The following is a 26,306-nucleotide window of genomic DNA, read 5'->3' as shown; positions in this document are numbered from 1 at the left end:
ATGGCGGGAATGGCTGCTATCCAGGCAGGAGGGGAAGAAAGGCGCAGAGGGACGGTTCAAAGATTGGTAGATTTTCTTTTTTCTTCTGGTAAAGAAAAATAATATGTTTTTTGAAACAAAACCCAAGACAAAGTCCCGCCCACCAGCCCGCCCAGGGTGTGCTGCATCCAGGTGAGCTGAGGCGCTGCGCTGCCCTGTCCTGCCTCGCGCTGCCCCGTGGGCTCCGAGCCCGGGGCCGGGCTGCTTAGGCTAGAAATACAATGTAAAAACCAGACACCCCCCCCCCCCACCCTGGAAGCCTCCTGGGCAGCTGGCCTCTGGTCCCAACACTGCCCTGGCGCCTGCTGCCCACCAGGGGCAGGGCGGGCTGGACATGGCCCGGCAGAGGGGCGAGGTCGGCGCGGTTCCCTTCCCCGCGGTTTTTAAAAAATGACATTAGAGCACCCAGAGCTTCAGAGACCGACTCCCGGGCGGGAGCGGGGAGGCACCCTGCGGCCCAGCACCGGCCGGGCCGGGCCTGGCAAGAGGTGTAGAAAAATAAAATAAACTTTATCCCTGAATGGCAAGTGAAGACCCTCCTCCTGCCCTGCCCCCCACCGCGTCCCCAGTGGGGAGATGCGAGCATCTGACAGAATGGACAGACGGACAGACTGGTGGGGCGGCGGGTGCGAGGCCTCAAACCCTGCAGCACAGCCAGGGTGGTGCGTGCCAAGATCCCCTCTTCCTGCGCGTGGGGGCCAAACACGGGCCAGAGAGCAGGGGGCAGCGGCCGTACTGGTCGGGTGGGCTGATGGGGGAGGGGTCAGAGGTCATGTAAAGGGAGGCGGGGGCCCTCAGGGGTGGGGAGGGTTCCAGATGATCTGAGGGGTCAAGCCAGGACTCTGAGGGGCAGCGTGGGTGGGGGGGAGGGGAAGACGGCCTGGGGGCTGCATCACCAAGTCACAAAATAGGGGTACACAGAGCAGGAGTGTGAGGGAGGGGGAGGGGGAGGGCGGGGCTCACCACGGTCCTCCCCACCCTGGAGCCCCAGGAGCTAGAGGGGCTGGAAAGGGGGCGAGGCAGGCTGACCGTCCCTCCCTTCCCGCCTCCCCAGGCATCAAGGTGGCCCAAGCGTGGGCAAGTCTGGTAGGGGGCGGGCCGGGCTCAGTTCGCAGCAGTGCGCCCTCTCCTGGCCGATGTGGGGTGAGGGCCGCGGGTCCGGCGGCCTCGCTGGGATTCCTGGTGTCAGGGTCAGAGTCAGCACCAAACACAACCCACATCCACCACGGAGGTGGTGGGTGAAGCAGGCGTCCTGGGGACTGGAACTGGCCGTCCACGAGGTGGAGGACTGCGGAGTCGGGCGCCGGCGCGGGCCCTGGCACAGGTCGGCACGGTGGGGGCGGCGGGCCCGGCCTGGCTGTCGGATGGCCGGGTCAGCGCAGGCTCTGGTACAGGTAGGCCGAGGTGAAGAGCGCATTGGCAGCCAAGCTCACAGCCAGGAGGCCGCGGACCAGGGAGGGTCCACAACGCCCTGTAGGACAGGAGACCTGGTCAGAACTGCTGTGGGCAGGGCGGGACCTCAATCCCCGAAGATGCAACCGGGGGCCTCAGGCCTCCCAGTGTTCCCAGGCATGAGGACCGGATGACTTCCTGTAAGATGCACCTGCCCCACCCCACAGGCCGGGCCAGGCTGCCCTGTGCCCGCACCTGGCAGAGGGGTCACCGGGACATTCACCTTACAGGCAAGGAAATGGGGGTCCGAGGAGGGGAGCTAAAGAACAGTGACACAGCCCCAGCCCCTTTCCCCTGGTGTGGGCACAGCGTTCTTCAGGGACAGCCCCGCTTTCCGGCCTGACGCCTTGGTCAACGCTGGGCCAAGGGAGTCACGGAGGTCCCCTGCCTGCTTCCTAGCCGGGCCTGGGGAGGGGCGGCTCTGCATCCTGGTGCAGGGCAAAGCCCAGTGACCTGGCCACCGCCCCCCGGGCTGTGCCGGCTAGCTCGGTGCTGGCAGCCTGCAGACTTTGCTCTGTCTGGCACAGCAGCCTTGGAGACTCGTGGCCATTGAAGTGCGCTACACTGAAGTATGGTTAGTGGAGCGACTTAATTCTACAATTTAGTTAAATGCAAACAGCCAGCCTTAGCCCGGCGCTGGTGGCTCACACCTGTCATCCTAGCTACTCGGGAGGCTGAGATCTGAGGATCATGGTTCAAAGCCAGCCTGGCCAAGAAAAGTCCATGAGACTCTGATCTCCAATGAGCCACCAGAAAACTGGAAGTGGAGCTGTGGCTCAGGTGGTAGAGTGCTCGTCTTGAGCTGAAGAGCTCAGGGACAGAGCCCAGGCCCAGAGTTCAAGACCCACAATTGACAAAAGACAAACAAAACAAAAAACCCAGCCACCCGTGGCCAGAGAGTGGACCCGTCCTGGGGTGGCCCAGAAGGTACTGTGAGGACTCACCATTGGTCCATCTCTCCAGAAAAAAGCTCTAGAAGATTCTTTTTCATTCCAGACCCTAGGGCTCTAAGGCAGGCTCTGAGCCCTCCCGCGCCCTCCGTTCCGGGTCCCCACTCCACCGACCTCTCCAGGTGGCAGCCTCCTCACAGCACCCTCGGGTCGTGGTGTCCACCACACACGTGGATGACTGGGAGGAGTCGTCTTCCTTTTTGATGGACCGGCTGCTACAGGCGCCGTCTCTGGCCAGCACCGACCTCATGTCTGCAGAGAGAAAAGCCTGCAAGTCAGGGGCTCATCTCGCCTCCTGAGCCCCACGCGCAGCCCCGGGACACAGCCTCAGCTGCTCACCAAGCCTGGGCGGCGGGAGGCCAGGTCCTGAATGGGCCCCAGCAGTGTAGCTGCTGGGAGATACTGGTTCTAGATCAGAAACAGGAAATGAATGCCAAAAGGTGCCGAGGCGGGACTTCTGGAGGGGGAAGTGGACAGGGCAGTGGGGCGGGCCAGGGAGTGGAAGCTTGCTCTTTGCCTGGCCTGCATTCAGCTCCGGGACCAGACCTTTCAAAATTATCAGAGAAATAAAAAATTCACATGTCCATCTGAAAGTTTTAGGGTTTCTTTTGTGTGTGTGCCAGGCCTGGGACTTGGCTAGGTGCTATCCCCAAGCTTCTTGCTCAAGGCTAGTGCTCTGCCACTTGAGCCACAGTGCCACTTCCAGCTTTTCAGGTAGTTCAATGGAGATCAGAGTATCACAGATTTTACCCCAAGGTTAGTTTTGAACCGTGATCCTCAGATTTCAGCTTCCTAAGTAGCAAAGATTATAGGCATGAGCCATGAATGCCCAGAGCTCCTTTTCTTTAGACAAGATCTTGCTACAAAGCCAGTACAGCCTCAAACCCATGATCTCGCACTTCAGCCTCTGTAGAGCTGGGATTAAAGCAAATTCTAGACTGTTAACTTTTTTTTTGGTCGGTTGTGGGGCTTGAACTCTGGGCCTAGGCGCTGCCCCTCAGATCTTCAGCTCAAGGCGAGCGCTCTACCACTTGAGCTACAATGCCACTTCCGGTTTTCTGGTGGTTTTATTGGAGATAGGAGTCTCACAGTCTTTCCTGCCCAGGCTGGCTTTGAACCGTGATCCTCAGATCTCAGCCCCCTGAGTAGCTAGGATTACAGGCATGAGCCACCAGCGCCCGGCTTTAGACTGTTAACTTTTTTGTGTTCATACTGGGGCTTGAACTCAGGGCCCACTCTTCTTGGCATTTTCCACCTGTTTTTTTTTTTTTCCACTCGACCACTTGAGCCACACCTCCACTTCCAGCCTTTTGCTAGTTAATTCAAGATAATGGTTTCTCAGATATGTTTGCCCAGGCTGGCTCCGAGCGTGATCCTCCGCTCTCAGCCTCCTGAGTAGCCAGGATTGTGTGAGCCATGGCGCCGAGAGTACAATTAAAAAAATTTTTTAATGTTTTGGAGAAAGAATATAAGAAAAAAAATCTGTAAGCAGACCACAGCCTTGGCAGTGTGCAATAGGTTTTTTGCTTTGTTTTGTTTTGGTTGGTCGTGGGGCTTGAACTCTGGGGCCTGGGTGCTGTCCCTCAGCTCTTCAGCTCAAGGCTAGTGCTGTACCACTCGAGCCACTTCTGGTTTTCTGGTGGTTAATTGGAGGTAAGTCTCAAGGACTTTCCTGCCCAGGCTGGCTTTGAACCGTGATCCTCAGGTGACAGGCGTGAGCCACCAGCATCCGGCTGCAATAGGTTTTTGCTGAGTCCCAGAGAATAAAGGGCCTCAAAAGTCAAATGCTAAATAAAGGACTATATAAAGGCAGCCAGTGGAGGGCTAGGTCCAAGCCGGGGGAGTACGGACGCTCCCCTGGCCCCTGGGGGGAGGGGATCTGGTGGTCACCCATAGCGTACTTGGCCCCACACATACCCACAGCGTGTTTGGCGTCCCGCATGGGCGGCCCGTGCGGCACCTGGGGAGGCTCGATGGTGAAGAGGCTGCCGCTGGGTGGCGAGGGTTCTTCCGAGCTGCTGGGGGTGTGGGGGGCCTCTCCCGTGGGCGACGGGAACAGCAGCAGCTTCTGCCCCTTCAGGTTGAGCCGGGCGGGGCTGATGAGAGGCCTGCGGTGGCGCAGGGAGCCGGAGCTGGAGTCCACGGAGCTGGCCACGGAAGGTGCTGGGGAGGGGAGAGGGGAGGAGGGGAGGCTCCCAGACAGCAAGAAGTAATCTGCAGAGAGAGGACAACAGAACCAGCCATGCCACGGTGCCTGGGGGGATGTGCCGTTGTCATGGTGATGCCTGCCTCCTGCCCAGTTGGTCCTGAGGCTTCTCACTCCTGACCCAGGAAGAAAGGAGGCGGCAGACAGGGCAGTGGAGGCCTCTGGGACACCCCACCGGGCACCAAGGAGGGGGACAGAGGTCACACAGATGTAGACACAAGCTGCACAGCTCTCTCGCTGAGCATAGGGGAGGGAGTCTGGGGTCCCCACTTTACACCAGAGGAAACTGAGGCATAGGTATGTTCATCTCTTGCCTAGGGCTGAGGTTTGACTACAGAGTCACGCTTGAACACTATTCTAGAAACTTTGGGCCTTGCCCCCCTGGCCAAGCAGCTTTCTGGTCCCACTTCCTAGCTTTTGTTGTCCTTACCTGAAAGGGGAACCTCTCCGTGTGGAGACACCTGAGATGGGGGGCGGCTGCCGCTGAACAGGTACCCTGAGTCTGGCAGAGAGGGAAACAGCACGGGTTAGGCCTGAGGGCTGTGAGCCACCACTGCCTCTAATCTCCAACCCCCCCATGCCCCATGCCCCACGTCTGCCAAAACCTAATCTGTGTGCTCTCACCAACACTGGTTCCCGAGGTACATGGAGCACATGGCCATTTGGTAAAGAAACCAGAACCCTAGTGGATCATAGCAAGTCAGCAGCCGGTCCAGGTCTAAACCTGGTGTTCTGCATTTTTTTGTTTGTTATGAGGCTTGAACTCAGGGCTTGGGCACTGTCCCTGAGCTGTTTTGCGCAAAGCTAGGACTCTACCACTTCAAGCCACAACTCTACTTCCAGTTTTCTGGTGGTTAATTGAGGATAACTGGAGAATCTCAGACTCTGCACTCCAGGCTGGCTTTGAACTGCAATCCTCAGATCTGAGCCTCATGAGTAGCTAGGATCACAGGTGTGAGCCACCGGCGCCTGGCTTCAATGTCTTTCTCTTCACACCAGCCTCCACCCTGGCCATCAACAGCTCTGGTCCCAAGAGCTGAGAGTAGAGCTTAGTGGCAGAGTGCTTGCCTAGCATGCATGAAGCTCTCAGCTTGATTCCTCAGTATTCCATACACAGAGAAAGCTGGAAGTGGAGCTGTGGCTCAAGTGGTAGAGCGCTAGCCTTGAGCGAAAGCAGCTCAGGGACAGTGCCCAGGCCCTGAGTTCCAGCCCCAGGACTTGCAAAAAAAATTAAAAAAGAGAGCGAGAGCGAGGCTGAGCGCAGTTAAGGCCGCTGCTGAGTGTGCTTGCGTAGGTCTCAGCCCAGCAGAGGCCGCCTGCACAGGAGACGCTCTAGCCACTCATTGAAACTTCCCCATCCCCTCCTCACCAGAGGCTACCAAGGCCCGAGCAGACGGCTCCTACCTGTTCGGGTCAGAGAGGGAATGGTTCCCAGCGAGAGGGCGCGGCTGAGCCGGCCTGGCAGTGAGGAGGGGGAGGCCCGGCGGGGAGACCGGAACAGCTGCTGGCCGGCCAGCGGCAGGAAGCCGGGCGGGGTGGGGATGAACAGGGACGGCGAGGAACCTGTGGTGCTTGAGTAAGACACAGCCAGGCGGGGACTGGAGGGGAAGAGGCCAGCGGAGTCTCCTGGGAAGCACCTGCAAGAGCCCATGGGGCATGGAGAGAGGAAGAGGGTGAGTGCGGAAGGTTCTGGAAGCAGTTTCTGCACAGTGGGGCCCCTTCCTTCCCGAGGTGTGAGCCTCAGTCAGGGTCCCGGGGGGTGGGGGGAGGGGCGTGCGTTAGTTGAAGCAGAAAAGCAGTCATCCATTCTCCCCGTTAGGAGCGGGTGGCTGGGAGGTGCGGCGCGGCCCACCGCACCTGCATGCCCCTCGCACGCACAGCAAACCACTTCCACTCTGTGTCTCAGCATTAAAGTGACACTGCCACCTCTGCCACCCCTCCTCACCCCGAAGCCAGCACACCCAGTGTCCCATGCTGTACACGCTAAGCTTAGTGGACTCAGGCTTTGTCTGGAAACTTCTTGTTGCATGTCCAGAATCTTCCAACCAAGCTGCTGAGCTCAGAACCCCCCCCCCCCCCCCCCGGCTCTCCCAGGCTAGCTGGGACTTGAGGAGGCCGCAGCGGAGCTCTGAGGCTCCCCCAGTGCTGTGTCTCGGAACACAGTCACCAGCTCTCTGATCTTGGATAACTTATCTCAAGCCCCCTTCAGTGTACAGATGGGAGGTGGCCGGCAGGGCTACCACGGGTACACACCAAACTCTTCACTTAGATAGGACCCCGACGACCGCAAGGATGCCCGAAGACAGAAGGGGACAGTGTCGCTTTAACTTGAGAATGGTACAAATCACACAACTAGGACCCAATGACCCCAGGCCACAATACCAACCATGCTTCCAATTAAGGCACCTGATTACAGAGGGGCGGAGGGGCAGAGGCAGTTAATGCATTAGTCTGCCATCTGGAAGGAGTTTCTGGCGTCCAGCCTTACCTCGGTCCCAAGGGACACATGAGCCCAGCAGACAAAAGTGCAGACAGATGGGCGGGCAGGCTCAGGCCCCGTGGCTTGAGATGGGGGGAAGACACCCCTGCTGTGAAGGCCAAGGGCTGGGAGGGGAGGACCGCTAACCTACCATGCACCACAGCGACCCAGTGCCATCTCCCACCCAGTCTTATAAGGAAGGAGTGGAGCCAACTGTTCACTTCGAAGGGAACCACTGGGTCATTCCCATTTCTTGCAAAGAGCCGGCTCAACTGGACTTCAGAACCAAAGGCAGGCCCAGGGTTTGGGCGACATGGAAGTCAAGGCAGAGCAAAGAGGGGCCTGGATGCACACTGGCTTTGACTCTGACCCGCCTTTCAAGTCTGTCTGATGCCCATCACCCCCATCAGACAGGGGACGACTCTCCCTCTGTCTAAAGGAAAAAGCAGCCAGGTGTGGGGAGCTCATGCCTGTAATCCTATCTCCTCAGGAGACTGAGATCTGAGAATCTTGTTTCAAAGCCAGCCTGGGCAGAAAAGTCTGTGAGCCTCTTCTCTCCAATTAACCAGCAAAAACCAGAAGTAGAGGTGTGGCCTAAGTGGTAGAGCTCCAACCCTGAGCGAAAAAGACAAGTGAGGGAGGCCTGAGTAGAAGCCGCACTACTGGCAAACACACATCCATGGGGGGGGGGAAGGGTGGAGCTTATGTTCTCCTTTTAGGATTGCAATACCACTGGGGAGCGTGGTCGGGAGGGGAAGGACTTTCAGGCACTGCAGGGTGCAGCTGGAACCAGGAAGCCTCTTGCTTGATCACGGGTGAGCCCCTATGGGAGGAAAGTGGGTCCAGGGGGAGCAGCCTGAAAGCGGCAGGTGTGGGCCTTGGAGCAGCGCAAGCTCAGGCCCTTCCAGCAGGTGGCAGCAGGACTCTGCGCTGGGCTCCGGTCAGGCCAGGAGCCAGCCAATAGCCACCCTAGAGCAGGCAGCGCCCCCAAGGACAGGCGAGCATTTCTGGAAGCGCGAGGAGAGGGTCCTGGCAGGGCCATGGATTTCAGAGGCAGAACCGGAAGCAGCACATCTCCACTTCCCCAGCTTCTGCTCAGACCCAAGGCCACCCTGGGGTCAAATCTGAGATAATCCATATGTCTGGCCTGGGAGGCTGTTCCCAATCTTGGTGCCACTAAAAACGCTGGCAGGTGAGGTCCCTGGAGGCCTGCCTTCTTGGGCTGTGATGCGTAGCGCCCCAGGCGGGAGCTGTGCGGGGGCTCAGCCTGGCTCTGGCTGTTACTGCACCCCCAGCGCTGCCAAGAGCTGCCAAGGTACCAAGGTTTTAGTTGAGGCCCAGGGGCCAAGTCTGCGTCCTCAGAACCGCCTTGGCCAGTAAGAGAGCGGAGAGAGCCCGACACCCCCCGCGGGGGCCAAGTGTTCTCAGCCGCCTTACCGAGGTGGGAAGGGGGCGATGCGATGTGGGAAAGATGAGGAGAGGGACCCTGAGATGACCACCTCTAGCCACGCGTGCTCAACCCCACTCAGACTTCGGTGCACATGCTAGCACCCCAAACAAAGCTCCCTCCCACCCTCCTGGCCCTGACCAAGAAGCCCTTCTCAAGAAACGTGGAAGAAAAGAGAAAAAAGACGTGATACCTGAAGCCCCCCGGAAAAAGCAGAGCCCGGAAGGCATTTATTGAAAACACAGCATTCAAAACATGATGTCTAGGGCCAGTGTGGTTACAGCGATCAGGGGTCTACACAGTCATCCACGGTTCTACTACAAGAGACAGTCGAGACTCGGCGGCTGCAGACACGGGGCAGGCCCCTTCCCCGCAGGACAGGCATGGCTGGCTGGGGGATGGAGGTGGTCCTGGAGGTGGGTCTGGGATGAGGACCCCAAATATCCAGAGGGTGAAACAGGGCTGACTCCCTATCTCAAGGATGGCCACCCTGTACCTGGGATGAACCTGTGCTCTCCAGGGGCTGACGACTGTCCCCAGTCCATGAGCCACAACCCATAGTTGCTAGATGCCCTCAAAGGAACAAAACTCTTAACGGGCAGACTAATGTTTAAAAATAAGGTCACACAAAACTCTAAAAAGGCCAGGAATCCCCACCCTATAGATCTCTCCATACCCACCAGAGCCAGAGTGATGCTGAGCAGGAGATCCTGGCCAGCCAGAGCTGGCTCTGCTTAGCATAAATAATTCACACACACACACACACACACACACACACACACACACACACACACACACACACACACACACACACACACACACACACACACACACACACACACACACACACACACACACACACACACACACCCTAAAAAATGCCAAGAACACAACAATTAGCATTGCACTGTCAGTCTCCTTGAGAAGAGGACATCACGACTCAGGTGAGAGCATGCCCACCAGCAGACCTGGCACCTGCTACCTCCTTTTCCCTCTTAGGCCATTTCTTGGGGTAAAAGGTCAGGCAGAGGCACCCCTAGACCCCCAGGCAGTTGCAGTTTGCTCATTCACCCCTCACTGCTGAGCCAGCAGGACCTTGGCCTCACCTGCCTATCTTTGGAGGGGCTCTCCACTTCATGTTCTGCCTGTACCCCACAACACACTGAGCCCCGCAAGGCTGGGGCCTTGTCTAAAGAAGTCACACAGCTCACTGGGCAGAGGCTGGTGCGACAATTAACTCCCCCCCCTCCCCCCGCTATCTCACAGGAGGCCGGCTGACCTTTTGGACTCTCAAACACAGCAGGGCAGGGCGTGACCAGCCACTTCACACCTGCCCCTCTACCTGTCATACCTGGGCAGCTGGTGTTCCTTTGCTGGGTATGACCTCACACATGCATAACCTGCTTTCCCCCCCTTGGGAGGATGCTGAGGCGAAGGCGAAGGCCAGACCAGGTCACACTTGGCCCATGCTGAGGGGCACGGGAAGGACATGACCCGCAGGCAGGGCACAACTCACACAGGGACCTTCAGAGGGTATCGTGCACCCCAGCTGGTCTTGAACTGCTCCCAGGCGAGCCTGTCCTCTACATGCGACATCCCCCTAATCCTCAGCTCATCCCCACAACCACTGAGCACCCTGGGGCCTGGAGGGGCCCGCCTGTCCCTCCGCACGGCTAACCAGAGCTGGAACAGCTGGGTCTCACCAGGGCCACAGCCGGAGAGGGCCAGCTCTTCCCTAGTGGTAGTGACCTGTCGGGGGTGGCACCCCTGTGTCAGAGGGGAGGCAAGCTGAGGCCATGAGATGGAGAGGGACAAATGACAATGAACTGGTATCACCGAGGCCTGAGTGCCTCACCTGAGCAGAATCTGGGTCATCTGAGCTATTCCCGGGCACACGGGGGCAGGGCCAGGACAGCCCTCAAGTCCTGCCCTTGCTGGCTAGGGAAAGGTGGCTAGGGACCAAGCTCAAAAACCCCAGGTCCGAGGGCATAAGGGAGTGCCCAGCTGCCAGGGTTAAGGGGTAAGGGGAGCCCTTGGAAGTCCATCTGGCTTGCTGGAGGAGAGATGTCCCCAGCGGGGCCACCTCCACAGTTTGGAACTGAGGGATCAGGCAGCCTTGGGGCCATCGTAGGCCAGGAACCTGCTGTTGGGCTCCAAGCAGGGGCAGAGCAGGTGAGAGGAAGTGAGGGATGGTGCTATTCTGGCCCTTGCTCACCCTGCTGGGGTGGACTGCCAATGCCAAGCAGCCCGAATGTCAGGCCATGTGACAGTGGCTCAGACCCTCCCCCTCCCCCTGTGGCCCCAGAGCCAGCCAAGAGCCGTGGCCAAGACAGGGAGCCTTGAGCCAGTGGGGAGCCAGGGTGCTGCCCCCACAGTCCCAGGCCTGCCAGGGGGGCTGTCGCAGGCCAGAGGCGGCAGCAGTGGCAAGCAGCCACAGGTCACTAGGGGAGCACCTCAGGCTGGGGCGCATGGGGAGCAGTGTGGGGGTACTGGGAAAGGCAAGGAGGGCAGTGGAGGAGCTGGGCCAGAACCCAGGGCTTGAGGCTGAGGGGTGGGTGTGAGGCAGGTTAAAGAGACAAAACCAGTAAGTGCCTGTTCCAGGCGGGGGGGGGGGGGGGGGGGCCATGCCCTGGGCCTGTCGGTCCGTCTGTCTGTCCATCTGTCTGTCCTCCCCCCGCAGTCACTGCTGCTTCTCTGACCTTCGGGGCCGGAACCTCCTGGGGCCTGCTGCCTTCTTTGTAGCCACAGCCGCGGTGAAGCCCACCAGGCAGCACAGGGACGTGGTGCTGAACTTGAGCGTGTCCAGCCAGCTGGGGGCGGCCGCCTGCAGGTACTGCCCAGCCAGGTGCAGCCCCAGCAGCAGGGCCCACAGGCAGGTGGCGAAAGCGTCAATTCTTCTGAGCCTGGTGGAGATAGGAGCAGGGGTGAGTGCCCGGAGGCATATGGGATCCCTCCCCTACTTCCAGTCTTGTCCATCTACACCTGGACCTGCTCAGGGGACGGGGACTACATCTCTCCAACTCACTCTGCCCAACTCTAAGCCTGTCAGTGCTTCTCCTAAGCATAGCTCCCTCAGGAGGTGTGGAACACGGGCACAACTCTCCTAGAGATCCTGCTGCTGCTCGTAGAAGGAAGCAAGTCCAGAGCCTGCCCTTCCTCGCCTCCATGGCCCAGGGGCAGGCGGCTCCCATCACCCTGACCCTGCGAACAACCACCCAGCTGCAGAGGGCAAGGGGTGGGCTGGCTAAGGGCCACAGCCCTCTCTCAGGCAAACTCCTGGTCCGTAGAGGACAGGGACTTGTCTTGCCCAGGGCTCCACACCAGCCAGGCCTCTGGGCCTTGGTCACAGCATGCAGACCCCTAGCCACGCATGCCCACAGCCCCACACGCACCTGATCCGGCCGGCCAGCAGCATAGCCAGCAGGCAGGTGAGCAGGCCCAGCACCACGATGCCCACCTGGTGGCTCTGCCCAAAGGCCCAGGCCTCGAGTAGCTTGTCGGCCATGTGCTCCGGCAGCAGGCCCAGCAGCTGCCGCCAACCCTCAGCCTCAGTGGCAGTGCTGTTATCTGGCACAGCTGAGCCATTGCCACCAGGGGGCAGAGCCGGAGGCAGGGCAGCCCCTGGGGTAAAGGGATCGCTGGAGCCATACAGTGCAAGGGTCAGCAGGAAGGCGCAGGTCAGGAAGGCCAAGGCCCGGAGCAGGATGACCTGGATTGGGGCCTTCATCATGGAGGAAGAGAAGCTCTGAGAGAGAGGGTGGGAAAAACACAAGTCAGAGACGCCAGAACCCACAGCCATCGGCACCCCCATGTGAGGGTGCCTGCCACCCGGGCCCAGATGCTCCCACGCACCCAGTGTCATGCCCCTTGGCTCTGGCCTCGGGCTCCCCACTGCCCCACCAGCTGGTCTCACTTCCAGACCATCACCCCATTCATCCCACGAGACAGTTCTGTGTAGAGATGAATACCACTCCTCTACGCTCACCTCCTTTTAAAGAAATCTTTCCAGCAGGGCACTAGTGGCTCACACCTGTGATCCCAGCTACTCAGGGGGCTGAGACCCAAGGACTGAGAAACAAAGCCGGCCCAGGCAGAAAAAGTCTATGACACTCTTTCTCCAACTAACCAACAAAAAGCTGGAAATAGAGATGTGGTTCAAGTGGCAGAGTGCCAAGCTTCAGCATACACACACACAAATCTTTTCCAAATTAGTGATATCATTCTTCCAAGTAAGAGTATCATTTTTGTCATGTTCTCACTCAAAAAAAATCCTTTTTATGTGTTAAACTAATATTGCAATAACCAGGCAGATAACTCTGGCAGAAGTTAAAAAACAGTAGCAAGTTATGAAATCTAGGAACCAGGAGGTTAGAATGAGAAGCAAGGGCGTGAGGACAAGGTCCCCAGAGGCTGCAGCATGGATACAGGAGTAGAGGGGTGGTGTGTGGCGGGTCTAGGGTACATCCTAGGACATAAGGAGTAAGGCGTTCCCTTGGGGGATGGTTTACTCCTAAGTCTATTTGCTATTACGTCTGATTTTTATTTCTTTTTGTGGTGCTGGGGATTTATCCCAGAGCTTTGCATATGCTAGGCACATGTTCTACTTCTGAGCTACACTGCTGGTCTCTGATCTTTTATTAAAAAGCAAAAACAAACGAATTAAAAAAAAAAAAACCCAGTTGAGTGTGGGTGGCTCATGCCTGTAATCCTAGCTACTCAGGAAACGGAGGTCGCTGCAGATTGTGGTTCAAATCCAGCTCCAGAAAAGTCCCTGAGACTTTTATCTCCAATTAATGACCAGGAAACTGGAAGTAGCACTGTGGCTCAAAGTGGTAGAGCACTAGCCTTCAGCAAAAGACCTCTGGCCCTTGGTTTAAGCCACAGGACTGACCAAAAATAAAACAACAACCACCCCTCCCCCACCCCAAGATATTCCATTCAATACTGTGCTAAAAAACAAATGCTTTTAGCCAGACATTTCTGGATCTAAACCCAGCACCGGCAGGGCCCAAGTGTGGTCCCACGTGAGTTTCTCAGCTATACACAGGAGTCACAGTGCCAGTAACCCATGAATCGGTCACAGGGCAAACACCACTGAGGGGCAGCAGGGCGACACCTAAGCCTATGCTCAGACATACACTGCAAACGTATCACAGTCCTGGCCACTCGCCCTCGCTGGTGGAGGCTGGGCGGGGGGGGGGGGGGGAAGAGGGGGGAGGTTGTTTCCTCAAGAAGGGGGTCTCAGCTCTCAAGAGCTGCTCTCTAGTCACTGCGCCCTAGCCCTCTAGGAAGAGTTTCCCACGGGTACACTGGCCAAGCACGCACGGACGCTGGCCTCAGACCTGCATGTGGGCCTGGTCAGCCTCCCGGCGCCTGAACTGGTGGCTGAGCAGCAGGGCACGCAGCTGGCGGTTCTGGTGCTTGAGGTAGTACTCCACTGCGGCCTGGCACGGCCGGCACAGCTTGTACATCTGCTCCAGGTGGTGGCGGTACACCTCGATCTCCTCGTCGTACTTGCCCTGTGGTGGGGGACAGGGGCTCCATGTCAGTGGGAACCCAAGCTCCCTGTTTTACAGGGGACCTGGATTCACTCCACTTACAAGGCCCCACTGAGCTACTTCCCCTTGCCACTGTGAATGGTGGTGAAGGCCCTGAGGAGGAGGCCAGGACAGGCCTGGGACTTGCAGGTGGTGACACGTACCAAGTCCCAGTTCTCTAAGGCCATTGCTCTGGTTCAGGGCTCCTGACAGGCAGGTAAACTGTATGAGGTTCTCTTGGCTGATGCTGCCGGGACCCAGGCAGAGAGACAATGCAGGGCCATGGCCTGCCCTTCTCCTTGGGTCCCAGGATCTAAACAACTCTAAGGGAGTTTGAGCCTGAGTGGGAGCTGAAGAATTCTTTGGCTTGTGGAACGACTTAAGAGGTAGTACCACACCTCCAGTATTTCAGTCTCTAGTGACAGCAATGGCTTCGTGTGATCTCATGGACCAACTGGACTAGAAAAGCTGCCTGGTGTGTATCCCACCTCCTTTCCCTCTTGGCTTAAGTTCACCCATCCCTCCTGTCCTTACAGTTTGGAGCAGTAGCACAGGGCCTCATCTGGGTAAGGCAGGCAGGGGAGAAGGCAGGTAACAGGGCTCCTGGACCCCTGGAGGGGGCAGGGGCTCCAGCTCAGCCCAGCTCCTAGCTGGACTCACTCTCAGCAGACCTGGCTCAGCGCAGTAAGAACTGCATGGACCCTACAGGTGCACAACGAAGCCTTGGCACAGGGACAAGCCTACTGGCCCAATGAGCCTGGAGTTTCCATGGTGTTCCTAGGCCAGAACCCAGATGGCTACCCAAGATCCAGGGAGACCAGGAGCCTCAGCTCTAACGGGGAAGGAAGAAGCCTCATATCCAGGAATGTGGGGCCAGCTAGAGGTCGGGGTGATGGCATCAGACTGCTGGCTAGCTGCCATGTCCACTTACCTCCTCCCTTGGTGAGAAGGCGGCCAGCTGCTTGATTTTGGTAGTCTGGTGGTGGCTACACCTTCGGCACAGCAGAACCTGGCTGCTCACCCACTGCTGTGGCTGCGCAGGGTCTCGGGGGCTGGGCACACTGCTCACCCCGTGGTTTAAGTGCTCCATGTACTGGGCGGGGATCGGCTTGTTATAGTCTCCGTTCTAGGAGAAATGGGGACTGGTTGGCAGGCAGCTCCTTCCCAGGGGGCTTTTCGGGGCCTTCTGGACAGCACCCCGCTATCCTTACACGGGATAGTGGCCTTTCCGCTGCAGCCTCACTTGGAACCCACTGAGAATGAAGCCCCCTGATCTGTGGTGGGCAGGGCCGGGCCTGGCTTCCTCCCTCAGCACCCTGAGGCTCTCTCATAACTGTCTGAGCCAGCGCTTGCGAGCGGGTTGCCTGGCTTATAACCTTTTATTGGCAAGCAGCCACATGCCTTCCGCTGCACCTGTCTTTCAAGGCAGGGCAGGTGGGTGGCTGGACAGACCACACTGCCTAGTAAAAGCCGATGCGTACCACTGCAGGCTGCAGAGCTGCACGGATCTGGGCTTGTGCCACTGTCTGCCACATGTGGGGAGGAGACCCGGGACAAGTGACCACAGCTCCCATCACCAATCCTCCTCCGCAGCCCACAGTGGGAATCCAGCCATAGGGTGTATGTAAGTGGTCTGTTTAGGGCTGGACACAGGGGATGTGGGCCAGGGATGACCCCAAGGTAGTAGCTCCATAGCCACGGCCCACCCTGGCCACCCACACCTCCTGGAGCCCCAGCCTGCCCTGCCCACCCCCTGCACCTCCTGGAAGCCGTTGTACTGCTCGCAGTGGGGGCAGTCCCAGCAGTTGCGGTTGCCATAGGGCACCAGTGTGTCCTGGTTGCAAAACCAGCAGTTGACCACCGTGTGCGTGGGCTTCACCCTGTGGATGGAGGAAGGAGGAATCAGGAGGGAAGAGCTCAACCCCTGAGGACTTCAACCCCCTCCCAGCGCCAGCCCTAGCCCCAGGGGAAGGGTGCCAGAAGCAGGATCCATGTCCTGGGGCACGCCCACAAAGGCAGGAAGCTGTGGGTCAAGGAGGGGAAGCTGGGCTGGGCGCTGCTGTCCATCCAGCAGGACCACGCAGGAGGCCCCAGGGGGCGGCTGGAGGTTCACAGCTCTGGAAGCCCCAGGGTGTCCATGTAGGGGGACTCCCCCACCCCCACGCCCAGGTCCTCAGGTCCTGGGCCAGACATGGGGGGGGTGGGAACAGGGCCCAAGCTCAGGACGGTCCCCCTCCCCCTCCGGCTGTGGAAATGGCGTTCTCTAGGGAGTTTCCAGAGTGAAAGAGCCAGAGAAGCCCAGTGGCAGGGACCAGTGACAGCTGGGTGGCCAGCGCCACGCCTTCCTGGTGAGGGGATGAAGACATGCACACATGGGGCTTGCTGGCCACACGTGTGGTGGCAGGTGGAGGCTTCTGGGTAATCCTCACCCAGATACTGGGGGATCTGTGCTCCGGGTCTCCTCCATCTACCCCATTGGCTGTGGGGTATGGGAGCAGGGAGGCACCGGTCCCTACACAATACAGTCCCTAGAAACTATACAGACAGAAGAGCAGCAGCTGCAGAGCTCTGGGGCTTGACCTTGCCACTCCTGCACCTACTCCCCAAAGCCCCCTCCAGCTGTGGAGGGCTGGAGCGTGGACAGTGACAACCATACACAGATGGGCCTGTGGCTCAGACAGCATGCACTTAGGCACATGCCTGTGTGTGCGTGTGGGTGCATGTGTGTTGATCCTAGAACCTGAACTCAGGGCCTGGGCACTGTTCCTAAGATTTTTTTAATTCAAGGTTGGTGCTCTACCACTTGAGCCACAGCTCCACTTGTGGGTTTTTTTGATTTGTCTACTGGACTGGTTCTGAACTGAGATCTTCAGATCTCAGCCTCTTGAATAGCTAGGATTTCGGGCATATCAATGTCCCGCCCCTTTGGCATTTTCCTCCTGAAAGGGGAGGAGGAGGCACGGACTCTCTGCTGACTTGCAGACGTGCCCTGGCGCTCTCATGGGCTCAGCCTCGGTGCCTCTGTGCCCATCTGTAAGGGGAGCACCCCAGTACCCACTGGTTCTGTATGCTGCAGGATGCAAGCATGCAAGACACAGAGCTGGAAAGGGCCAGCTCTGCGCTGCCCTGGCTGGCACGTGGGGCCGGGGGGTGGGGGTGGGGGGTGCTGGGGAGTGAAGCAGGACTCTGGCCTCAAGCAGAGCCCCATCACCTGTCAGCCAGAGCCACTCGTCACAGGGGCTGCTCAGGAAGAGAGCTGTCAGCCACCATCACCAAGGAGTCATGTGGGGTGGGGTCAGGACAGAGAGAAAATGTGACCAGGCCCCTGTTGGGAAGGACCCCAAAGGTGTATCCTGACAGAGGTGGCCAGGATACCCCACATCCTTGGCCCTACACCTCCTCCCACCCCAGCGCAGGACAAAGCCCTCACACTGACAAGCAACCACCACGTCCTGAAGGCAGCACACGGCTCAGAGGGGTCCTGTGCTCATGGATGTGGCCTCCAGAGAGGGTTGCCCCATTTCTGGGGCTTCCATCTCATCACCCCACTTATCAAAGTGGGGCCCGGAGAGCTCCTGTCCCTGTCTCTTGTTGGGACTCAACAAAAGAATGCAGGGGGGTACTGAGCCTGGTGCAGCCAGCACCCAGCAGCAGCTTCACGCCTCCAGCAATGGAAGCAGCTAGGCTGCTCCAGCTTAGAAACCTGCTCTGCTGTGTGGCCCACAGTTGGCATTCCTGCAGCAATTAAGCAGCTACTCTTTGTTAATTTGTATCTCTTTATAGTCCTCTTAGTAATTGTGCAAGGGGGAGGGAAATCCTCAAGGCTGGAACAGGCAGGCAGTGGGACCTGTCCCCTCAGCCCTGGTCTGTGTGAGAGGCAAGGCCCTTGTCTGCCCTGAGGGACCAATGGTCAGGTGCGCACGGACCCTCCTGTGCTAGACAGCTAACATTTCCGTTCTCCAGCTCCGTTGCTAAGGAAATAATGGCTCTGGGCCTCTAGAAGCGCTTTGCCTGGAAGCGGAAGGTGGGGGAGAGTCCCCCCTCCCAGGCCTTCTGCCAGGGGTGGGGGTAGGGAGTTCTCTCAGGGCCAGAGCACCCGCAGCCCACTCAGGCCAGGCAGTCGTGTCCTTCAGCATGGCCCCAAAGGAGCCACCTGCAACAGGCAAATGACTGGCATCTCGGGTCCCCCACACCAGCCTGCCCCCTTCCACAAATCAGACTAGTAGATGGACAGGCCCCACTTAACAGCTGGCCACACAGTCCCCAAGGCGGGCTGGTGAGCCGTGGCTGAGGACAAGGTTGAGATGGTGACACAGAAGGGAATGCGTGTGCTCTCCTGCTCTGGCACCGGCCCAGGCCGTGTCCCCCTGCTGGCTGTCTTCCGAGGTAGACTGGGGTCCCCTGGGTGGGCGTGGAAGCCACTCTTCCAGCTCCTGTGGGCCTGCTGCTGGCCTCCGGGAGTGAGGAAGCCAGGGTGGGTGGCACCTTACAGAAGGCCAGGGGCAGCTGCAACGCATGTCCAGCCCTCCGCCAGCCCGGAGCTGAGGACACGCACACACACATGTGCCTCTGGCGACCCACCAGCCCCAAACCCAGGCATTTAATTCTACACCAGCTTGTCGTTGGCACAGGCAGGGATATGTTCTGGAGTGGGCAATCACTCGAGTTCCTCAGTCCAAAGAGTACTGAGGGAATGTGCTGTGCCATCCTGAAAGCATACCCACAGGGCTTGGTCACCGCCCTGGGGAGGCTCTACGTCTGGGGGCCACTGAGTGCTCACCAGTCCTGGAGACGTGCCTCGCCTTCCCCAGGGGCCTGCCAGATAAGAGACATTAGATGGGCTGGGTTCCTTCAGGGGCAGGGAGCGCTCAGCCTCACAGGGGAGCCTGACTCCTGGGAGGGGCCCAGGGAGGCCCCGCCCCCACTTCCAGGGCAGGGACACTGACCACTGCTAGGATCTGAGGGACCTCTGGGCCTCCTGCTTGGTCTCAAAACACAACACACTGAAGTCTACAGCCACGCTACCAACACTAAGACCGAAACCCTAAAATCTGCTCCTCCACCTCCGTTCACTGAGTACCACACCAGGCTAGCAGAGATGGACTGGTGAGCAAAACAGAGCCAGACAGCAAGACAAGGCAACTGACAGGGCAGCTGGTGTCACATGCCACAGAATGACGGCCAACATGCAGGGCACGAAAGATGGGTGCACTCAGAGCAAGCAGCACCCACTCAGGACAGCCCAGCTTTTAAAGGGCCTGCTGCTGGGACTCTGTCAGGACAAGCAATGACAGACAATCCCTACAAACACCACTGGAAGCTACCACCTGTCCAAACAGGGCGGCAAGTAGCTAGGATTATAGGTGTGAGCCACTGGCACTGGGCTCCATGATACTCCTATCTCCAATTATCCACCAAAAAGCCAGAAGTGGAGCTGTGGCTCAAGTTGTAGAGCCCTAGCCTTGAGGAGGAAAAGAAAAAGCTCAGGGACAGTGCCCAGGCCCTGAGTTCAAGTTCCAGGAGTGGCACACACACACTAACACACGCATGCACCAAAAACCAAAGCAACCAAACAACAACAACAACAACAACAAACCATGGCAAGAGGACACCAGGGGTGGGAAAGCTAGGTTCCGGTTAGCCCAACTGAAGGTCTGGAAGCAACTGCTTCCTGATCACCTTGGCCAGTCTGAAAGCACAGATGGGCTGGCCTGAGTGTCAAGGGGGACACTGCTCCTGCATTCCTCCTCAAGGCCACCACTCTGCCCTCTGCCATCTCTGCGTACTAATAACCCTACCACAGATGTGTGCTAAGGATGACCTCTTCCCAAACCAAATCTCCTTGCACGCCCACCCCAGGGTCATTCAAACCCCCCACTACAGCTGGTCAGACCCAAACTCCTCCACCATGACTTACATACCCGTGGAGGAGCGTGGGAGAAGAGCATGCCTCTTACTGGGCTGGTCTTACTTCAGAGCTAGGACAGTGGTAAACTGTTACCATCTCCAGATGAAATCCAGTACTCATGAGAACATCCTTCTCTGCCCAACCAACGGCAGCAGTCCCAAGTGTACATCTCCACCTACTAGTGTTGTCCAGGGCCATGAAAAGTCTTTTGGGCACCCTTGTAGCTTTCCTGCAACAGTTCATCCAGCACCTTACCAAAGTTCCAGATTTCTGTGGCTGGCAGGAGAGACACCACCAGGTTACAACTGTAATCCTAGCTATTCAGGGAGCTGAGATTTGAGGGTTGAGGTTCAAAGCCAGCCCAGGCAGAAAAGTCCATGAGGCACTTATCTCCAATTAACCACCAAAGAGCTGGAAGTGGACCTGTAGTTCAAGTGGTAGAGTGCCAGCCTTGAGTTAAAAAAAAAAAAAAAAAAGCTAAGGGACAGAGCCCAGGCCCTGAGTTCAAGCCCCAATACTGGCAGAAAGAGAGGGGAAAAGGTGGAGGGGGGGAGGAGAGAAAAAGAGAAGGAAAGAGAAGGGAAGGGAAGGGAAGGGAAGGGGAGGGGAGGGGAGGGGAGGGGAGGGGAGGGGAGGGAAGGGAAGGGAAGGGGAAGGGAAGAGATAAACCAGATGCTTGGGCAGAGTTGTAGCACAAGGCACAAGACAGCAAGGACAGGCACAAGGAACAGGTCTCTGCTCCATCAAAGCCCATCAGGGGTTGGCTGAGAGGAACTGCCAGTCCACGAGGAGGCAGGGTTCTGGACCAGCTCTGCTATTCACGACTCTGGGGATCTGAGCACACTGTCACAGCTCCTTCAGAGATAAAACGATCAATTTGACGGCTGGTCTTGCAGGACCCCCGTGCTCCATAAACTGGGTGGGAATGGGATATGCGGCTCGTTAGAGCCAGGGACTCCTTTGCTTTCCACGGGGGAGGTGGCCCCTCCTCCAGATGCAGCTGACATCCCTTCTATTCTTCCCTCCTGGGGAGGCTTGGGTGACTCAACCACCCCCATTCCTTTTGCCTGCTTCTCTCTTAAGGAGGCAGGTTTAGAAAGACTGGTCAGCCACGTTGCTTAGGTTCAGCAGCTCCACTGCTTATTGCCAAGGGACTGTGAGCAGATGCCTTTACTCCTTAACCCAAGAGATCTGGACTTCACATGTCCCTTGTTGTCCCCTGGATGTTCTCGAAAACTCCTCGTTCTCTCTGCCTCCGAGGAGGGAGGTTCAGCTGTCCGTTACACTCCGCTCAACAAGAGGTGGGCCTGTCCAGGGAGGCCGGTGGGCGAGGCCAGCTCTGAAAGCCGGGCTGCAGGTTATCTCGGAGCCCTGGCAGAGCGGAAGCACAGAAGCCTGAGCCCATCTTGGACGCCTTGAAGTGGACCTGCTTTCCCTACCTCCGGGAAGCCATCCAGCTGGGGGAAGGGCGGGGGGGGAGGGGAGGCAGGCGTGCTGTAGCTCAAACGTGATTCTAATAGCAATTTACTATTTACCTAGTTGCAAGGGAGCGCACAGGGTGCTTCGGGAACGCGCCCGGTGAGGAGCGCGCGTGGCGTGCAGAGCAGCAAGTGTCAGCTGTAATCACCCATCGGACGAGCTGCCCGGGCTCGGGGCTCGGGGCCCAAGGCAGGACCGCCAGGGGGCAGCGGCGTCCGCCACCGAGCCCTGTGTGTGTGTGTGTGGGGGGGGGGATCGCAGCCCGCGGCGGCCCCCGAGCAGGCCGCACCCCCCGCATTCTGATCTCCGGCCCCAGCCAAGCTCCACGGCCGCTTCCCGGACTCGGTTCCAAATTCGGCCTTTTCGGGGTGGGGGTGGGGCCGCAGAGCGGGTCTCGCGCGTCCGCTCGCTCGCGGCCCGGGTGGCCGCCCCGGGCCTCGGGGCCGGGCGGCGCGGGGCCGACGCGGGGGCGGGGCGGCGGGAGCCGCGTGGGGCCTCGGCCGCGCACTCACCTCCGCGCGATCCGGTAGAGCAGCACGCCGGCCGCGGCGCACGCCGTGACGCCCAGGCCGCCGGCCAGGCCGGCCGTGGGGCAGCTCGCCAGCAGCGCGCTCACTCCCTCCATGGCTCCCGCGCGGGTGGGCGACGGCGGCGGGCCGGGAAGGCCGGCCTCACGACACGAGCGGCCGCGCGCGCCAGCTCGCGCCTTGACCTTCGCTGCTTTGTAGCAGGCGCGGGCCCGCCCCTTGACTCGGCGCGCTCCCGCTACCTAGCCAATCACGGCGCAGGGCGAGCTCCGGTGGGCGGGGCGCCGGCGGAAGCGTACGGCGCTTGCCCTGGAGCGCCCCCTGACGGCCGGAGGAAGGCAGTGCGTCGAGCCGGGAAGAAGCCCCGCCCGCGCTTGCTTGCCCGCGCATGCGTCTGCCGCCTGAGCCCTGGACTCCAGCTTGATGGGGTCAGCTCGCGAGGGAAAGCAACCTGGACGTTCGCACCTGTTTGCCATTGTCCTTTGCTTGCATTTGCATTATCTTCCTGGCACCTAGCCAAACTAGCCTGTGAGTTCAGTTATTCTGCTATTTTACTACAAGCTGAAGCTCCTGGAGCCACACAGGTTTAAAATTAGGTTGTACAATAACACAATTGCCCAACAATGGGGATGAGGTTAATAAATCACAGGACAGTCATGTTTTGGAGAGTGAAGAGGCCATTTAGAAAGTATGGCAGAGCTGGAGACAATACCTGTAGGGTAACACAGCCACACGCTGATGATTTGAATAGTTAGAATGGAGCTTATGGGTGTTTGTGGAAACAGAAGGTGGTTGACGCAAGGGAAAGCTAATTACCCAGGGGTGAGGGTGGGATTGGAAGATACATTTTATGGACATGTTTTAGCACTAATTTCAATTAAATTACTTTAAAAATGCTAGCTGGGCTGGTCATCCTAGTTAACTCAGGAGACTGAGATTATGAGGATCATGGTTCAAAGCCAGCTGGGGCAGAAAAGTCTGTGAAACCCTTATCTCCAATAAACTACTCAGAAAAAAGGCAGAAATGGTGCTGTGGCTCAAGTGGTAGAGTGCTAGACTCGAGCACAGAGCCTCAGGGACAATGCCCAGGCCCTGAGCTCAAGCTCCTGGACTGGCAAAAAAGAATGCTAATAGGAAATATTCATATCTAACTACATGATATTCCTATGACCTCAGAACTTTGCCATTGTTTGAGATTAATACTAAGTTCTTTGGACAATGTTGGGTGGCCATCTTGTTTGCTGTTGCCAGTTAATTGGTCTACGTCAGCGAGGTGTGTTCACTAAGCAGGAAGGGAGAACCATGGTGAGTGATGGGAACCAATGAGAGGACCTCTCTTGGCCCTACGTGCCAGAGCAGAGGATTTTCCCTATTTATTTGGCAGCTTCCACCAGCCCAAAGCATAAAGATGGGTGAATGCCTGAACACCATGGGCTCACACTTGTAATCCTAGCTACTCAACAGACTATGAGGATTATAGTTCAAAGCCAGCCTGGGCAGAAGTCTGTGAGACTCTCACCCACAATTAACCACCAAAAGGCCAGAAGTGGAGGTGCAATTCAAGGAGTGGTAGAGCACCACCAGCTAAAGGACAGCACAGGCCCTGAGCTCAAGCCCCAGTATCACACCCACATACACACCCAAACCCATACAAAAAGAGTGATGTCCTAAAGTGCAGTGTCCACTAAAACTCGTGCCACTGTTTAGCATTATTCTCTTGCCAGGAAGATTTAGTATCATCTGCCTGTGTCCCAAAGGAAGGAGTCTAATCCATGGACAACGTATGCATCTAACAGTGCATCATCACTCATTTGTTCTGGTGCATCTTGATCACTGGCATCACTGTGGACTCGTGGACTTAGGTGAAGGTTTGCCCGACCTTGGCTTTGGAGCCAGAATATTCCTGCTTCAGTTTGGACCTAGCATCATGTCCTCCAAGGCCCAACTGTCAGAGTCTTGGTCTCCAGTCTGTGGGGCTATTGGCAGGTGGTGAACGCTTTTAAACCACAAGGCCTCATGGGGTCTTCCAGTTTGGAGAGCTAGGTCTTTGACTGGGACTGGGGAACACAGGCTCTTCTACATAGGAGAGGGAACAGCTTTACTCTATCACTTGCTCCTGACATGATGTGCTGCCTTTCCTCGGGCCTCCAAACAAGGAGCTGATCCTGGATAGAACCTGTGAGCCTAAATAAACCTCCCTGGTTTTGAAGTCAGTCATCTTAGGCATTAGCTAATTAACGTATCTTGGGATCAGGACATTTCACAGACTCTAAGGCATGCAGGATCATATTCATTCATTCATTCACTCACTCAATAAGCAGGACAAGTCACTCTGGATCAGTTCCATACCTCCCATCTGCTTTACTGCTCATCATTATCATGCTACAATTAAATTTCTTTTTTTGGAAGGGGGGGGTTGGTCGTGGGGTTTGAACTCTGGGCCTGGGTGCTGTCCCTGCAGTCTTCAGCTCAAGATGAGAGCACTCAACCATTTGAGCCACAGCGCCACTTCCAGCTTTCTGGTGGTTTATTGGAGCTAAGAGTCTCATGGATTTCCTGCCCGGGATAGCTTTGAACCGTTATCCTTAGATCTCAGCCTCCTAAGTAGCTAGGATTACAGGCATGAGCCACTGGTGCCCCGCTTACAATTAATTTTTTAAAATAAGTTTTTATTGTGAAAATACTGTACAGAGGGGTTACACAAGCAAGGTAATGAGTACATTTCTTATCAAGCATTGTTGCCTCCTCCTTTGTTTTTCCCCTGCCATCCCTTCCCTCCCACCTTACAATTAATTTTTGTTATTGTTGTTGGTTGTGGGCCTGAACTCTGGGCCTGGGTGCTGTCCCTCAGCTCTTCAGCTCAAGTTGAAAGCTCTACCACTTGAGCCACAGTGCCACTTCCAGCTTTTTCTGCTTATGTGGTGCTGAGGAATTGAACCCAGGGCATTATGCATGTAAGGCAAGCACTCTACCACTGAGCCACCTTCCCAGCCTATTAAAATTAATTTTTACAAGGAAAAATAATACCTTCCACAGAGCCTAGCATACACTGCGTATATAAGGAAGGCTGCATCTCTTCCTTTCTCATTCCAGGTGCTCAAGTTTTTCATTTCAATGTCTTGGCCCAGAAGTAGGTAATTAAAACTATACTAGGCTCAGTATCAAATTTATTCACACAAAATTGTGCAAGTGCAAATGAAGCAATCTAATTTTTAATTTTCATGATAGAGAAAAATTTTGAGGAAAACTTGGAGTTTTTTGCCTTTTCTTCTTTTAGGAGACCAGGACGTGAACTTGGTACCTGACACTTGGCTCACTGGCTGGCACTCTACCAACTGAGCCACGCCCCAAAGCCCAAGTTCAGGTCTTCGTATGAATATTGAAATATTCAATATTTCATTTCAATAAGTGTTGCGTAGTGCGAGTACCAAACATCAAGGATGAGCTTCTGTAATGGAGATAACATTCCTGTCATCAACGTCAGAAGCAGACACTTGACTACAGTTGCTCATTTTGTGCCAGTACTGGGGCTTGAACTCAGTGCCTGGACTAATTTCCCTTAGCATTTTTGCTCAAGGCTGGAGTTCAACCATTAGAGCAACAGCTTCACTTCTGGTTTTTTGAAGATAGGAGTCTCATGGACTTTTCTGCTCTGGCTGGCTTTGAACTGCAATCCTCAGATCTCAGCCTCTGGAGCAGCTAGGATTCCAGGTGTAAGCCAACAGCACCTGGCTTTCATTTTGACTTCTTGATGGTGATTGCAGTTATATTACTGGGCTGAAAAATACCGACGACCTCCATGACTATAAAGGAGCAGAAGGTCAAACACAATTTAATGCCAATTTCAAAACATCCTTTCATCCTTACCAAAATATTTCTAACTGGATCTGTAATACAACACTTCCACTCATAAAATCAAGTACTCCATTTCTACATGGTCAGATTGAGAAATAACCTTTGTGAGCCAGGCGCTGGTGGCTCATGCCTGTAATCCTAGCTACTCAGGAGGATGAGATCTGAGGATCGCAGTTCAAAGCCAGCCTGGGCAGGAAATTCTGTCAGAGTCTTATCTCCAATAAATCACCAGAAAACCAGAAGTGGTGCTGTGGCTCAAGTGATAGAGTGCTCTTGCCTTGAGCTGAAGAGTTCAGGGACAGCACCCAGGCCCAGAGTTCAAGCCCCACAACCAACAACAACAAGAAGAAAGAAAGAAAGAAAGAAAGAAAGAAAGAAAGAAAGAAAGAAAGAAAGAGGGAAAGAAAGAAAGAAAGAAAGAGGGAAA

The 26,306-nt window shown here is 56.8% G+C and overlaps 1 protein-coding gene across 2 annotated transcripts; it reads right to left on the bottom strand.

The window, feature by feature from the left end:
- Positions 1-286: 286 nt before the first annotated feature.
- Tmem201 (transmembrane protein 201) lies at positions 287-22,204 on the bottom strand. Of its 2 annotated transcripts, XM_070037297.1 has the most exons (12): positions 22,010-22,204; positions 15,870-15,990; positions 15,042-15,236; positions 13,916-14,092; positions 11,966-12,318; positions 11,273-11,476; positions 6,052-6,284; positions 5,078-5,149; positions 4,359-4,655; positions 2,781-2,849; positions 2,556-2,693; positions 287-1,510 (listed from the first exon to the last, which is right to left on the bottom strand). In XM_070037297.1, exons 1-12 carry the CDS (start codon positions 22,120-22,122, stop codon positions 1,413-1,415), a joined length of 2,070 nt encoding a protein of 689 aa, XP_069893398.1. In that variant the 5' UTR covers positions 22,123-22,204; the 3' UTR covers positions 287-1,412. The 2 variants fall into 2 exon arrangements, with proteins under 2 accessions (XP_069893398.1, XP_069893399.1); XM_070037298.1 differs by lacking the exon at positions 2,781-2,849.
- Positions 22,205-26,306: the final 4,102 nt, after the last annotated feature.

Source organism: Dipodomys merriami, unplaced genomic scaffold (assembly GCF_024711535.1).
Source record: "Dipodomys merriami isolate MVZ:Mamm:240054 unplaced genomic scaffold, mDipMer1.0.p SCAF_28, whole genome shotgun sequence".
Lineage (NCBI taxonomy): Eukaryota > Metazoa > Chordata > Mammalia > Rodentia > Heteromyidae > Dipodomys > Dipodomys merriami.
The sequence above is the reverse complement of the archived record's forward strand: the minus strand, read 5'-3'. Positions and strand labels throughout refer to the sequence as shown.